The 15459-nt window shown below is 41.6% G+C and overlaps 1 protein-coding gene across 1 annotated transcript in view; it reads left to right on the top strand.

The window, feature by feature from the left end:
* The window catches only part of OBSCN (obscurin, cytoskeletal calmodulin and titin-interacting RhoGEF), a 173325-nt gene that overhangs the window by 108594 nt on the left and 49272 nt on the right, over positions 1-15459 (top strand). Inside the window, 18 exon segments of the mRNA XM_039382410.1 lie at positions 135-213; positions 579-697; positions 1563-1760; positions 2178-2210; positions 2298-2396; positions 2848-3066; positions 4085-4151; positions 5533-5561; positions 5870-5995; positions 6669-6733; positions 7478-7678; positions 8043-8125; positions 8878-9051; positions 10297-10456; positions 11174-11290; positions 12505-12669; positions 13838-13996; positions 14873-15050. Coding sequence (XP_039238344.1) covers positions 135-213; positions 579-697; positions 1563-1760; positions 2178-2210; positions 2298-2396; positions 2848-3066; positions 4085-4151; positions 5533-5561; positions 5870-5995; positions 6669-6733; positions 7478-7678; positions 8043-8125; positions 8878-9051; positions 10297-10456; positions 11174-11290; positions 12505-12669; positions 13838-13996; positions 14873-15050 — 2271 coding nt within the window.

Here is a 15459-nt window from a genome sequence, read left to right as displayed (position 1 = left end):
GAATTAGCAAAGCAACTTATTTTTCTTTTAAATTCCCCTACTTACTTATTAGAGCAAGAATTATAATAAATAAAAAAAAAGGAAAATAGTTTAAAGCTCAGATTATAGAAAACACATCTTTTTCCATTTAACAGTGACCAGCACTGACTATGAGACAGCAGCAGATGCAACAGAGACATCCTCTTACTACAGTGCCAAAGAATATATTTCAAGGTAAAATATCAAACTCTCGCTCCAATTTCTGACTTGATGAGATCAATGCATGTATTTATGTCAAGGCTGGTTTCGCCCTGTCTAGCAGGACCAGTTTAATGTCACAAAGGAGCAGCCAGACCAGCTGAGATGCAAAAACTGCAGCAGCTGGACATTTATCACATGCACATTTGTTCTGGCTGCCCTCAAGCAAGCCTGGATATTTCTTCGTGGTGTCACTCTATTACTTTAGTCTCAGATGGTGCTGAATCTGCTGTCATGCTGACAAAACCCACAGTCCGAATTAACCTAAAATAGGCCATTCTGATTCCTAACTCTTACCTGCCTTGCTGACTTCCTTCTTTCTGATTCTCATTGTTTCTTAGCCGAGAGCAGGAGGAATCCACCACCGAGGAGGAGCAACTGCCCCAGATCTTTGATGAGCTTCATGACATTCATGTGGCACCTGGAGCATCACTGGCTAAATTTCACCTGAAGGTCAAAGGTGAGTGGATCCCACAGTTTTCCAGGTTTGATGTCAGGTTGAAGAGCTGGACAAGGTTTTCCAAGGTGCTCTTCCGCAGCTGTGACCCCAGTTTGTGCATCTTGCACCACGAGTGCACAAACCAGCCCGGAGAACATGTTCATGCTGATGAACATTGATGAACATTGACTTTTGCAGCAGATAAAGTGTCTCCAAGCATAATGGCAGGCAGATGTTTCTGAAAACTGAGTTCTGTCTTTCTCTGAGCACAGGAGCAATAAGGAATGATAATAATAATAATAATAATAATAATAATTATTATTATTATTATTATTATATTATAATATAATATATTATAATATATAATATATTATATATAATATATAATAATATATAATATATAATATATTATTATAATAAAGCAAGGGTGTCCTTTGTCCTCTTAAATAAATTAAACAGTTGTGGACTTGCCTTATTCTAGGTTGCTGCCACAACCTAAAAACTGCAAAAACATCATCCTAGTGTTGACTGTGGCAGGGATAGGTGGGGATTTTCCTGTTTTCTCATATTGCTGTCTATAAAAATTATAAGAACTGATTTGGCTTCAGCTTTTCTCCTTTGGTGTATGTTTCAAATCAGACCCAGGTGTCGTTTTTCCAACCTTCAAGGCATTTGCACTTGCAGCCAATATGGGGAGCACCAGAAACTGAGGAGACAGGAAAGAACTTCAACAGATAAATAGAATTTAATTAATTTTTAGCCATTCCTAGTTGAGTGAACCCTTGAAACAGCAGCCCAGGGCAGAGCTGGGGGCGCATCACCTCCTGCCTGTTTGGAGTTGCTTCCAAAGGGATGTTGTCAAGGAATTCTGTTCTCCATGTCACAGGGTACCCACAGCCTCGTCTCTACTGGTTCAAGAATGGGCAGCCCCTGAAGGCCTCTGATCGCATCCTGAAGACTGACAGGCAGGAATTCCACTCACTGGAAATTCGGGATGTCACCAAGGCAGATGCTGGGCAGTACCTGACCTTCGTCATCAACTCTGCTGGCTCTGCCTATTCCTCAGCCAGGCTGGTGGTCAAAGGTGGGCATTGCACTGTTTTGGGCACTTACTTTGCTCTATTCCAGTGTCTTTTTCCATTTGATAAAGTTATTTTTCTTGAGAAAGCCTACCAAGGTAGCTCAGGCGAGGTGGGGAAGTCTGTAGGTAAAAGATGATGTGCTTTGATTTTAGTTCACCAATAAATTTACTGATTAGGAAGATGAGACATGTCACTTCTCCAGGCTCTTACAAACATGCATTTTATTCCTGCTCAACCTCATTAACTTTCAAAGCTTATTTTATTAAACTGAAGGCCTCTTATGAATCATACCAATATTTTTGTGTAATATCTCCAGCAAGGAATAATCTCCTGGAGTCGCCTTTGGAGTATTTTTTCTGCAACTCATGGGTTGAAAGTTATTTATATTTTTCATTTTGTTTTTTCTCCTTTCATTACAGATCCTTATGAGAAAGAGGAGCCATCTAAAACAGGTGAGAGAAGCCACAGAGGGACATAACAGAACCCCAGGAATCTTTCAGTCTAAACTCACCATGTTTCATCAATAACATTATTTTCAGATTCCCATGAGCAGCTGATACCACCGAGGTTCCTTGAAAGATTTACTAATAAAAAGGTGAAAAAAGGTGCAAGCATCACATTATCTGTGAAAGTGGAAGGTAAGTGGGTTGATACCTTGTCTCTCTGCACAAAAAATTGTGTAACTTCATGACACATTCTGGACTCTCTCTGCCCCAAGTCATTGTAACCTCATCTCCTGTATCTCAAGTCTGGGATTCCACTCCCAGTTTACATCTCTTACAAAGAGACTTTGCACAAAATCATCTTATTCATCTTCACCTCCATCTTCTTGTATGTGACAACTGGGATAACAAAATTTATTAGTCTTATGAAGATTTATTAACAGTTTTGGTTTTACAGAAAGACTAAATGTCTTTTCTGAGGGGGCTGTAAAATGATTTATGATCCTTTATTACATATTATGCCTGTTATTGTTGGAAAAATGTCAGGAAATGGATCAAAACAACATTTATTCACAGCATGGCTCATATCTGTGAGGAAGGAACACAATTAGGAGGATTAAAGCTCATTGCTTCGCTCTTCCTTTAGGACATCCACCCCCAAGTATTACTTGGATGAAAGAGGAGTCCCGGAAAGACATCCTGTGGATCAAACCAGACACCCCTGGGTATAAACTTGCCAGTTCCAACATGCACCACAGCCTGATCCTGCTGGATGTGAAGAAGAAGTACAGTGGAGCTTACACGTGCATTGCCACCAACAAGGCTGGCCAGTCCATCTGCACGGCCAACCTGGAGGTTGCAGATGGTAAATCTTTGTTGCAGCACAAGCACATTCTCTGTATTTCCCTTTTATGCAGTGCCCAAGAGAAAAAAAACAAATGTGACTGATGAGGAAATTATCAAATCATGCACAAAGAAAAGCACTTTCTCAAGATTAGCCATGACTTCTCTGATCTTGTAAATGATTTCATTCTTTACTTCTATAATATTTTGGATTTTTGACTCTATTTTGTATTAACAGCAGCACCTTTTCTATATAAACAGGGGACAAGTCTAAGAAGCAAGCAAATTAAACACAAATTAGAGAGAAAGAGAGAGACAGAAAGAGAGAGAAAGAGAAAGAGAGAGAGAGAAAGAAAGAGAAAAAGAGAGAAAGAAAAAGAGAGAGAAAGAGAGAGAAAGAAAGAGAGAGAAAGAGAGAGAGAAAGAAAGAGAGAGAGAGAGAGAAAGAAAGAGAGAGAGAAAGAAAGAGAGAGAGAGAGAGAAAGAAAGAGAGAGAAAGAAAGAGAAAGAAAGAGAGAGAGAAAGAAAGAAAAAGGGAAAGAAAGAGAGAAAGAAAAAGGGAAAGAAGAGAGAAAGAAAAAGGGAAAGAAAGAGGGAAAGAAAGAGAGAGAGAGAAAGAGAGAGAGAAAGAAAGAAAGGCAATGTAACATAAAAGGCATCATTTAAAAAATTAGTTTGAGTCCTTCACTCTGTTATTTTGCAATGTAAAATTGCCTTAAGGCAGCTAAAATTACTTGACTTCCCTTTTACAGAGCTTTCCAGGGCCTCTTTTGACACTATTCCTTCAGTAAAATGGAGGAAAAGCAAATATAGGCTGGGAGTAAGGGCAGCACTGTAGAGGACCCCATTTTTCTGTTATCCTTCCTTGCATCCCACATTTTTGCTGTACCAAGAGCCACAGGAGCAGAGCTTGGGCAGTGTAGAGAAATGGGGCAGTCCTGTGAACATGACCAGGGAGAGGAGGAAACTCTCAGCAACAGAGGAGTGGGAATAAATATTCCCTGCCTTCTGTCCTCTAATGGCAAACCCTAATCTTGCAGTGAAAGAGGCTGAAGTTCTGACCCAGGAGCGGGTGATGGTGTCCGAAGCCATCATGACCACACTGGGGTAAGTGCTTGGCCAGCCAGGGATGGAAAGTGCTGTAAATACTCTGATATTGAGGTCAGACATTTATTCCTGATGATCAGGGAGGATGGGGAAGAGGGATCAAAAGAATGAATGAGTTTGGGTAGCTCATGTAAAACTCTTGCGACTTTTTTCATCTCCTGAGCAGAATGCAAAGAAAATTCACGGGGTCAAGGTCTGGTTGTTACTTGCCAATACTGAAATACATAGAAAAAGTAGGTGAAAAGGGTCTACTGCACAAATTTCTTGTTCATAAGTGCGTCTGAAGATTAACCTCCTCAATTCACTGTTCTTGGTTTGGACATTAGGCAGATACAGTCTGGAAAGTGGCATCACCTGAACACAAATTAGCTTCTGGAACATGTCTGGCTTAAAAAAGCTTGGCCAGTTTTCCTCTGAAATGTGAAGGAATGGAAGAAAGCTGCAGTGTGACTTTACCTATTCCACTGCAGCCTCTCCCAGTGATGTGTGGTTTATCATTTATCAAGTGGGATGAGCTTCCTCTTGCTTCCTTTGTGCTAACAGAGAATTAGGGATGATCAGCTTTTGCAATGGAAATTTATATCCTCTTTCCAAAAAACTGAGGCATAGCAGAAATGTTGACATCAGGATATTAATTTTTACAGAGCTTTACTCTTGGGAAATGCCACAAGTTCTCTTCAAGGGACCCAAGCAAATGCTGGTAGTTCTTCACATCTGTGAAAAAATCTGCCCTTTCCCTGCTGACATGAATTAATTTTGTGCTGGTAAAAGCTGAGAGTGTAAGAAAGGACTTTTTGGACCTCAAAACTGTGGCAGTACCACTAAGTCACCTTGTTTCCCAACACACGGGCATCCTGATGTGATGGGAGCAGATCATGTTATCCAGCCTTTGGTTTCCTGATGAAATCACTGGAAATTGTTGAGAATTACTTTATTGAAAAATGACTAATGACTAACACCACAGATCCCACCTGACATAATGTCTCTGACTGCAGAAGTTTTATTGCAGTGTCAGCTGGAGAGAAAGTCCCAGCAGCACCAGGGAGATGGAGCCTACTCTGTTCTGCAACCCATTCCTGGTCTTCTCAAGCTCTAGGCTGAAATGAAAATCAGGAATAAGGAGACTTCTCAGATGGGTTTTGGCTCCAAGTCTAAAACACCCCTTTTTTTTGTGTGTCCATATGAGCCAGGTGCCACAATTCTCATTTCTCACAGTGACCCTGGTGTGTGTCAACTCCCAGCACCTGCAGCCCAAACCAGAGCCCTAACTTAGATATTCCCTTTATATCCAAGGTGGGAGAAGGGGGAATGTTTTCTCGTTTAGCTCTCCTTACTACCCATTTCATTTTAACTTTTAATTCTGCTTTACTTTATTTTTCAGAGCTATTCATCCCTCTGAAGCAAGAGAAGGTAAGAGAAGATATTTTCTCTCTCCCTACTCCTGCCTGTCATATCTACAGCTGAGGTTGTCCATGTATTTAATGATTGCCACCCACTTTTGTCCCATTTTCTTGAAACTGTCTGAAATTTTGGAACTTTTCAGTTCTCAGGCCGCTCTCTGTTCAAGACTGAATTAATTGGGTGGACTGTGAGCAAGCATAATTTTAAAAACAGGGGAAGAGAAGAAAATCAGACCTTCCTTCCACGGCAGCTTTTATTACTCAAAAAAAAGATTACTTCCCAATTCCCATCTTAATAGCATAACTTCTCTTTTCCAGGAGACCTTGAAGGAAAGGAAGGTGTTCCCAAAAGCCCTATTTCATTAGCTGATGTTGGCTCAGAAGAGTTCTTCCAGAAACTCACCTCACGGATCTCGGAAATGGTGTCTGCAAAAATAACTCAGGGTAAGGAACCTGCCAAACACAGTTTAATTTGTGTAGAAAAAAAATGAAGTCACCTTTTTTAGGTGCTATTTAATTAAAAGTGAGATTTATAGCAGCAGGTTTTGAGCCAAGCATCCCACATAAGCTCAGGATTAAGAAATTTTAGTGGGAGTCCATCCAAACTGTGTCTTAGTTTACAGTTTGGAACTAGGGGGAAAAAAAAGCTATTTTATTAAGTTCTAAAAATAGCAGCGTATTTTTCCCATCTTAGGTATTTCAGTTTCCTCAGATATTCAACCCTCCTGAGTTGGAAAACAATCCTGCTTTCAAGACTTCACACACCTTCAAGTTTTAGCTCACAATGGGATTTTAAAATCGAGCTAAGGCTGAAAACTCTGTGCAATGAGTTGCACTCTCAGCAACAACTTGTTGAATTACATGAAAACCCTTGTTTGTGTTTGTCCTGCTTATCTGGTGGAAAAATTTTGATTTGAAATGAAAATAGAGGCATTATTTCTCCAAGAAATATTCTTGCAGTGCCGTGGCAATACATGCAGTAGGCATTCAACATCTTGTATTAAAACATCCCAAATTTTTATTTAACCCTAAATATCCATAGGAAATAACACTAAATACTACTACAAATACTCTTCCTAGGGAATGTTTGCTTTAAAGAAATTGAAAACTATTATAGATTTATCCTTATATATCACACTTTGCTTTCCTTCTGAGTCTGAAGATGGGGATTCCAGAGGAGAGGTACAATATCTTTGTGGGCAAGTTTGACACCAGGGGAAAACTTTACTCAGAATAACCAGTTTTCTACAGTTTAAGGACGTCCACTCCCTTTTAGGGCTGTAATTCACTTTAGAGGGTGTGTTTAATAGTTAAATATTGGGTCTGTGATACAGAGAATCAAATTCTGATGAGCAGCTTGAACAACAAGTTGTTCAAGTCAACGTGGTCAAAACTCATCCATCATTTGGCACCTCTTGATTTCGTGGCTGAGCTTCATGAAGTCAGAGCTTGATTTTCTGTGGGGCTTGAAGAGAGTTGACCAGGAGAATTTTGTTGCAGAGTTCTTTGTGACAAAAATGAGAATGCTGTGAAAATTAGAAATTAGAATTTTTGAGGTGATCATGTCAAAAACGCTTCCTAAAAAAAAAAAAAAAAATAATTAATTAAAACTTTTGAAACGGTAACTTATTTTGACATTTTCAGGACCACTGGTTTTGGGGTTTTTTTGGGGTGGGTTTTTTTTGCCTTTGGAGAAAAACTCTGTTTCGTGGCGTAAATATGAACCACCTCAAACAGACAGTTCTGAAAATACCTGAAAGCCTCCAAGAGATTTAGTCTTCCACTTACAAAAAGCAAACAGTGGTTTTTCTTTGCCGTACAAAGGCTGGAGAATGAAACATTAAATGGAGATAAGCACTTTGACCCCGCTGGTGTTGCTCTACTCCATTTCCAGAGCAGAAAATAACTGTTGTTTCATCCCTGCAGATCTTTGATGTCTACATGGTCACTGCTGACTATGTCCCTGCTGCACCTGACAGGGAAACCATCACCCTGAAGGAAGGACAATACGTGGAAGTCCTTGATTCAGCTCATCCTCTCAAGTGGCTGGTCAGGACTAAACCCACGAAATCGAGTCCCTCTCGGCAGGGTTGGGTGTCTCCAGCTTATCTGGACAAGAAATTAAAGGTGACTGATCGTCCTTGGTTATTTTTCATTCAAAGTTCCTCGCCCCTGTTGCAGTTTGGAGCCATCCCTTTTGCAAGGAGCGGTGGATGAGGAAGTTGTCGAAGGGATCTGTAACGTGGTCAGGCTTTTTCATGTTTTTGATTAGACAGTAACTCTGGTGTGTGCAGAGGTGCTTGGGTTGGAAAGGCCAAATCACCCTCCAGCAAAATAGAAATTTCACACTGGCTTAGGGATTCTTGAAAGGGACTGTGAGCACGTGAGGGATGTTCCTCAGTGTGTATTGGTAAAAGCACTGCAAAGAAATAAAGAAATAAAGTGATAAAGATGCTTAAAAGAAAAACGTTTCCTTTTTCTTGTACTGCAGTTGTCACCAGAGTGGGGGACAACAGAAATCCCCGAGTTCCCTGGAGAGTTTGTTTCTGAAGATGAATATAAAAGGAAGCTGAGGTGAGCTTGTGTCTTTTGGTATTTGCACCTTTGAGTTTTCCTGCCTTTTGAACTAACAAGAGTGTTGACCTCTGGGTCCCTCCTGTCAGAGTCACTGGTTTTGTTCTGTTCAGTCCTGCCCCCTTCCCTTTCCCAGGGTCAAGCAAACCCTGGATTAGATCACACTTGTATTTTGGGATATTTGATTGGGTTTTGCCATTGATTTCAGCCTAGGAAAAATTCCAGGCAATCCCAGAACAGTGTGGTTTGGAAGGGACCTTCAAGATCATCCAGTTCCAACCCCCTGCCGTGGGCAGGGACACCTTCCACTAGCCCAGGTTGCTTCAACCTGGCCTTGGACACTTCCAGGGATAAGGCAGCCACAGCTTCTCTGGGCAACCTGTGCCAGGGCTCCTCACTCTCTCAGCCAAGAATTCCTACCCAATACCCCACCTGACCCTGCCCTCTGGCAGTGGGAAGCCATTCCCCCTTGTCCTGTCCCTCCATCCCTTGTCCCAAGTCCCTCTCCAGCTCTCCTGGAGCCCCTTTAGGCCCTGGAAGGGGCTCTAAGTTGTCCCCAGAACCTTTTTTTCACGTTGGATAACTTTAAAGGAGGGTTTTACAAGACATAATCCTGGAATATCTCTGATTTCACGAAATCCTGAACTGCAGTACCTCTGCACTTTGGGTTGCCCCCTGTCTGAGGATGCATCTCAAGGGCAATTGTGATGATTTTTCTGTGATTTCTTTTTGCCTCTTCGTCTTCCCCTCAGTGTTCTCATCCAGGAGCTGCTGATCTCAGAGGAGGATTACATTCAAGACCTGCAGTTCCTCCTGACTCATCACCTCAAGTACACAGAGACCTGTCCCAACGTCCCAGGAGCTGTAGCCAGTCAGAAATCCACCATCTTCAGGAATATTGATGACATTGGTCACTTCCATTCCAGGTGGGCATTCCCATGTGCCTTCATTTGAGACCGAGGAGTGGTTCACATACAAGGTGTCAGAGCCACACTATAATAACAATAACAATAACAACAACAACAATAATTATTATTATCATCATAACAATCACTATTATTAATATTTTATTATATTATTATATCGATATATTATTACATAAATATTATTGGTTTTATATATTATAATAATAATAGTATTAATGTGAAGCACTGACAATACTGAGGTGCAAGGGAATTGATGATCCTTTCAGGATGATAAATGATGCCATGCTTTCAATCAGAGCACAGGGTTGGGACTTCCATAATACCCTTCAGTGCTTCAAGGCTTATTTCTTGCCCTTTTAAGTGAATTTAACTGAAAAATAGTGAATTGTTATAAAAAAGGCAACAGAGTCTTACAGGGACTTCAGTGGTATCTTCACAGATACATTCATTCATCTAAAACTGAACATCCACGCAATCCAAACACATCCAGCTATGGCAGGCTGCCCACATGGCACAGTGATTCTGCCTTCTCCAAGGATTTACTGCAGATCTGGGCCAAGAAAATAGATTTCTCTTCTCTTTCCCCCTTCAGCTTTGTACATGTGAACCTACCACAACACCCCTCAAGAAACAGAGTGAGGATCTCTATTTTCACTCCTGTGGGTGGCTCAAAGATCATTATACTCAGGGTTTAACTTCCCAGCTTGAGCTAAGGCCTTAAAAGTTCTCCCTACCTTCCTTGCAGGGCATTTCATAGAATCATGGAATGGTTTGGGTTGGAAAGGACCTTAAAGCTCATCCAGCTCCAACCCCCTGCCATGAGCAGGGACACCTTCCACTATCCCAGGTTGCTCCAAGCCCTGTCCAACCTGGCCTTGGACACTTCCAGGGATGGGGCAGCCACAGCTTCTCTGGGAAATCCATTCCAGTCCCTCCCCACCCTCACAGGGAAGAACTTCTTCCTAATATCCAGTCTAACCCTGCCTTCTGTCAGTTTAAAACCATTCTCCCTTGTCCTGTCACTCCATGCCCTTGTAAAAACTTCCCACACCTCCATCCAAGCTGAGAGGTTCAGCATCCTGCTGGGTGAGGGGGCACTGAGATGTTTGATGCTAATGTGGCAGCATCCCTCATGCCCCCCAGTCATTTCCTCTGACCTGATTCAAAAGCCTGGCTGCTGGGGCTGTGTTCCAGCCTCATTCCAGCACCTTCTCCTCAGCTGTCCTCTTTCCTTTGCCTCCACAGTGTCTTCCTCCGGAGCCTGCAGGGCTGTGACACTGATGATGACGTGGCCATGTGCTTTATCAAGCACGAGGCAGAGTTTAACAGGTACATCCAGTACCTGGTGGGAAGGGTACAGGCTGAGTCTGTTGTTGTCAGCAAAGCTGTCCAGGACTTCTACAAGGTAAGGCAGTAAGCAGAGTACCTGTGGGAAGTGCATCCTATAACCCACTGCATGGAGAAATGTAGTTATTCATCACAAATGTGATCCTTGAAAGGATTGTTAATATCTTTTGTAATGTTTGCTAAATATGACAGTTTTTAGTTCACTGTCTTGCTCTTCTTTGTAGGTATAATCAATATAGGAACATACTTTTGTATGCTTATGCATTTATTAATCTTATAAAGATCATACAGAAACGAATTTGGCTCTGCTGATGTGACTGTAAGGGGGGTTTTAAGGGCCACCACATTATAAGACCAAGTGAACTCACAGAAATCATAAGTACAGATAATAAATATATAATAGACAAATCCTCCTTCTCTGCTCCAGCTGCTCAGGATTGAAGTTCACTGGTGAAAACACACACACAGAGCTCCAGATCCACGAGCACATGGGTGGTTGTGGATCCCTTGAGTAGCAAGGATGGTTCCTCTGCCCATCCAATACCCAAACCCAGATCCTGCACTTTTACCCTCTCCCAGCCTCTTACTTTTAGGGTAAAAGTAGTAGGTACTTTTTTTAGTACCTACTCAGCAGTTACTCCAGCCTGATGCTCACTAGAAAACAAATGCCCGTGTTCACACTCACCCCACATTCCCATGAGCATTTTCCAAGGAGTCATTTTTTATCTTGTCCTTTTTGAAAACCTTTCCTCATTTCTCTATGTATTTTTTCCAGAGATACACAGATGAATTTGAAACTAATGAAGATCCTTCACAGCCACTTATCCCACCACTGCAGCACTACCTGGAAAAACCCATAAACAGGATCCAGCAGTATCAGACAATAATTAAGGTAAGGAGGTATTGTTCTATCTGACAGGTTTATGTTCTGCTCTGTGCAGCTTGTGGAGAAAAAGATTTTATTTTTATTTCCTATTTCTTGGCTTCCTCCTGGTGCAAATACAACTGAGAGCTGATTGTCTAAATAAGAGAGTAACCACCACCAGGGGTGAATTTTTCTAAATAGTTCTGTACATGTAAATGCAGGTAGAGGTTCACAATCTCCAACCCCTTAAAGTTCTGTGAGCTTTGTATGAATGATCTTTAAATAGGTGAATACATATGCGTAAAAATATGTGGGTTTATATATATATATATATGAATATTTGTATATATATATCCATGACAAGTATCAATTTGCTTCAAACTAAGCAACGCTTACGTTATAAAAATAAGCATTTTCCAAAGTGTAAGATATTGGCTTACCACTTTTTTAACTTGTGTTTTATGTTGACATTGTAGTAAGATGGAGTTTTTTATTTTCTGAAAAGCCTTGCCCCGTTCTACCACCCTGAAATATTTAACCTTTCAAGCTTTCATCTGTCCTACTGTCTCAGGTTCTAGCCCAGGCCATGAGCAAACATTTCAGAGCAGCATTTTAAACAGCATTTTCTTGGGAAATAGCATTAGGGTGTCCAGGAAGAAGACAGTCATGCCAAAATATTTCTGTGTTCTAGTGTTACATAAATGAGCAATTGGAATAGTCTGAAGAGCTTTCTAATTTTGAACACCTTCTTGGACACCAAAATTTTTAAGGGTCTCTTGGAGGAGTGAAAGCACTTTCCCTGCCTTCATTGCTGAAAGAGAGGAACAGGAACAAATTTGAGAAGAGCAGGAAAACTGGCATTTCATATTTCTCCCAACCTCTCTTTTTATTAATCTCATGCTGACTCTCAGCTCTGTCACTTGAATTGCTTGTTCTGTGGTGTTGTGAGGGTAAGCAGAAGAGAAATGCAATGGATACATTTTGCTTTGGATTTTTTGGGTTTCAATCGCTTTCTGGTATTTGTTTCAACTTTGTTTAATATTAATGGATGCAAGGAAAAGCCAAACTGGCTAGTCATTAAGGCTGTAGGAAAGAAAATACTTTATTATCTAAGCAGCATATGGTGAAAAAAAATGGGATAAAAGCTACTCAGGTGAAAGAATTGGAAGAGATATTGAGAAACTCTTTGGCTCCGGAGAAAATGTGGGGTTTTTCTCTGATTGCCCTTCATTCATCTGCAGGAATTAATCCGAAACAAAGCAAGAAACAGCCAAAACTGCACCTTGCTGGAACAGGCTTATGCTGTGGTGTCTGCACTGACCCGGAGGGCAGAGAACAACCTCCATGTCTCCCTGATTGAGAATTATCCAGGGACCCTGGAGAGCCTTGGTGAACCCATCCGGCAGGTAACTGGGATTTCTCAGTGGTGCTGGTGCCACCTGTGCCTCCACTGGGTCCTGAGTAGCCCTAATTCCTACAAGAAGCCCCTTTAGACGCCGTGCCTGAAAGAGAGTTTTTGCTTCTCCCATTTCTTGCTGCTTCAGAGCAGCCCTGGCTGGACTAAGGTTTGGAGCAGCAGAGCAGAGGCACTGATGGAGCAGCTCACACAGAATGGAGTTATTTGTCTTTCTGATCCACTCATCAAACAGGAAGAGATTTGTTCTGGGATCCCACGTGATTTTAAAGCATTTTGTTTTTTCTTCCTCCTCCTCCTCTCTTATTATTCCCAAGCTACATAGGCCAACTCCTGAATATTGTCATATCAAGACCTGATTCTCCTCCAGGTCTCTCTCGTGAACCAGATTTGGGATTTAGGATCACAGAGGAAAGATGGCAGCTATTAGGACACCAGCCTGGGACTTTCAACACCTTTACTCAAATTCCTGTTTCTTTATAGACTTAACTTGCCATGCTGGGCAAGTCATTTATTGTGTCTGTTTGTATCCAATGTTTTCCATGGGAATCACGGTGTATTCCTGAGTGGAATTGTAAGGCTGAATTACAGCGATGGGGATTCATCTGTCCACATTTAGACATTCAAAAAAAAAGAGTCCAATCACACTCTCAAGAGTGTTTACTTTTTCCTAGTGGTGCCAAGGGGCAACCCCTGTCACTAACTGAGCTGTGTCTGAAGGTATGTGAAATTAATGTCCTGCTCTGGTAAAAGCAACCAAATCATCACATAAATTGTCTGTATAACACATAAAATGCAATTTTCCGTTAGTATTTCCAAGAGTGCTCCTACCTGACAAGTGCTCTGTATTTTTCTGGCAACAAACCACACCTTTGAAAGCACAATGTGATGACAACCCCTGCGCGTGCCCCCGGTGGTTCTGTCAGTCTGATGGGTCACCTTTAGGATTAAAAACCATCTGCTGTGCTGTAATTAAACCAGAGACAAACCAGGTGATGATGTAACAGGAAACATTTATTTGCTCATTGAAAAATTATGGTGAATCATCATTTTTTATTACCTATTTTTATTATATTACTATTATTATATTATAATATTACTATTATTTATTAATTATTCCAGATGCATCACGATGTGCTCTTCCTTCTTTTTCCTATCAGGGCCACTTCATTGTGTGGGAAGGAGCTCCAGGAGCTAGAATGGCATGGAAAGGACACAAAAGACACGTTTTCCTCTTCAAAAATTACCTTGTGATCTGCAAACCAAAGCGAGACACAAAGACAGACACCTACAGTTACATCTTCAAGAACATCATGAAGGTCTGATCACTTTATCCTCTCTGTCACTTCACACTTGTATCCAGCTTGGACGTTTCTCTAATCCTTTTGAGCTATTCCTTTGTTTCAAAACCTCTTTGAAGCCCAAGTAGAATCCACATTTATACCAAAATATCATTGTCAGAATTGACAGAAATATGTCAGAAATAATCAGAACCTGGATGCAGCAATGAAATTACAAGTATTAATTCATCCCTCTTACCTCATTGAGTTAACACCATAAATATATTATATTGAGGTGAATTTTGATGTTTATAGTATTTACTAGCATTTGGAAATCTTTGGTTTTGGCAGTCTCTAATATTGGAAGTGAACTGGAAGAAATGTTATGGTTATATGCTGCATTCCATGGGGTTCTCTCTGCTGGTTACACCCTTTCCAGACACAAATTCCTGCTTAGAAATGAAAAAAAAATTCAGAGAATTTGACCAACTCATCCTCAGACATTGAAGGTTAAGACTAAAAGAAATTGAGGAAAGAGTTTTCATGAGGCAAGAGATGCTCAACTCCAGTCAAAAACACCAACCAAAAAAACCCATGGAGTTCTTGACCAAGCTCAGTCGGGACATCCTGAAAGTCCTGATCTCTGTCTTAATTGATATTCATGGGCAGATATTGCATTATTTTCCTGAAATGGGATTATTATTCCCGTTAAAATGTCAGTTGGGGAACCAGAAAGTCAAGTATACTCGGGAAAATGGCTCTCAAAGTACCTCTGATTGCTGTTCACCAAAGCCGCGCCGCGTTGCTCACGCAATTCAAAAAATGTCTTTGGAAGCCGTTGAGAATTCCTTTTGCTGCTGGGAATTCCTGAGAACTTGGGATGTGTGCTGAGTTCCTTGTCCTTCTGCCACACAGCTGAACAACATAGATGTGAACGACCTGGTGGAAGGGGACGACCGGGCGTTTGAGATCTGGCACGAGCGGGAGGACCTGGTCCGCAAGTACCTGCTCCAGGCACGGACCGTGAACATCAAGAACTCCTGGGTGAAGGAGATCTGTGGAATACAGCAGCGGATCAGCGAGCCCATCTGGAGTAAGCGTGGCCCAAGATAGCCCAATCCCTCTATTTTTTGGGGTTTTTTTTGGATGGTTTCCTTGGTTCAGGAGGGAAATGAGCAGACAAGGGGAGAGGAACCGTTCGTGGTGATCCAAACACCGCGCGGGCAGAATTGAGGGAGGTGGATCCGCCCCTCTGCTCTGCTCTTGTGAGACTCCACCTCCAGTGTTGTATCCACCCCTGGGATCCCCAACATCAGGAGGATGTGGAGCTGCTGCAGCAAGTCCAGAGGTGGCCATAAGGGAGATCAGAGGGTTGAAACACCTATTCCATAAGAAAAGGTGGAGACAGTCAGGGTTGGACTCTGATCCAGAGTCCTGCACTCACCAACGTAAATCCCTCTGTGACTTTTTTGGGTATCAGACCCTCTATTTGACTTCTGGCT

The sequence above is a fragment of the Pipra filicauda genome, unplaced genomic scaffold (genome assembly GCF_003945595.2).
Source record: "Pipra filicauda isolate LSUMZ 115617 unplaced genomic scaffold, ASM394559v2 scaffold269_size1075953_pilon, whole genome shotgun sequence".
Lineage (NCBI taxonomy): Eukaryota > Metazoa > Chordata > Aves > Passeriformes > Pipridae > Pipra > Pipra filicauda.
Note: the sequence above shows the minus strand (reverse complement) of the source record. Positions and strands in the feature narration are given on the sequence as shown.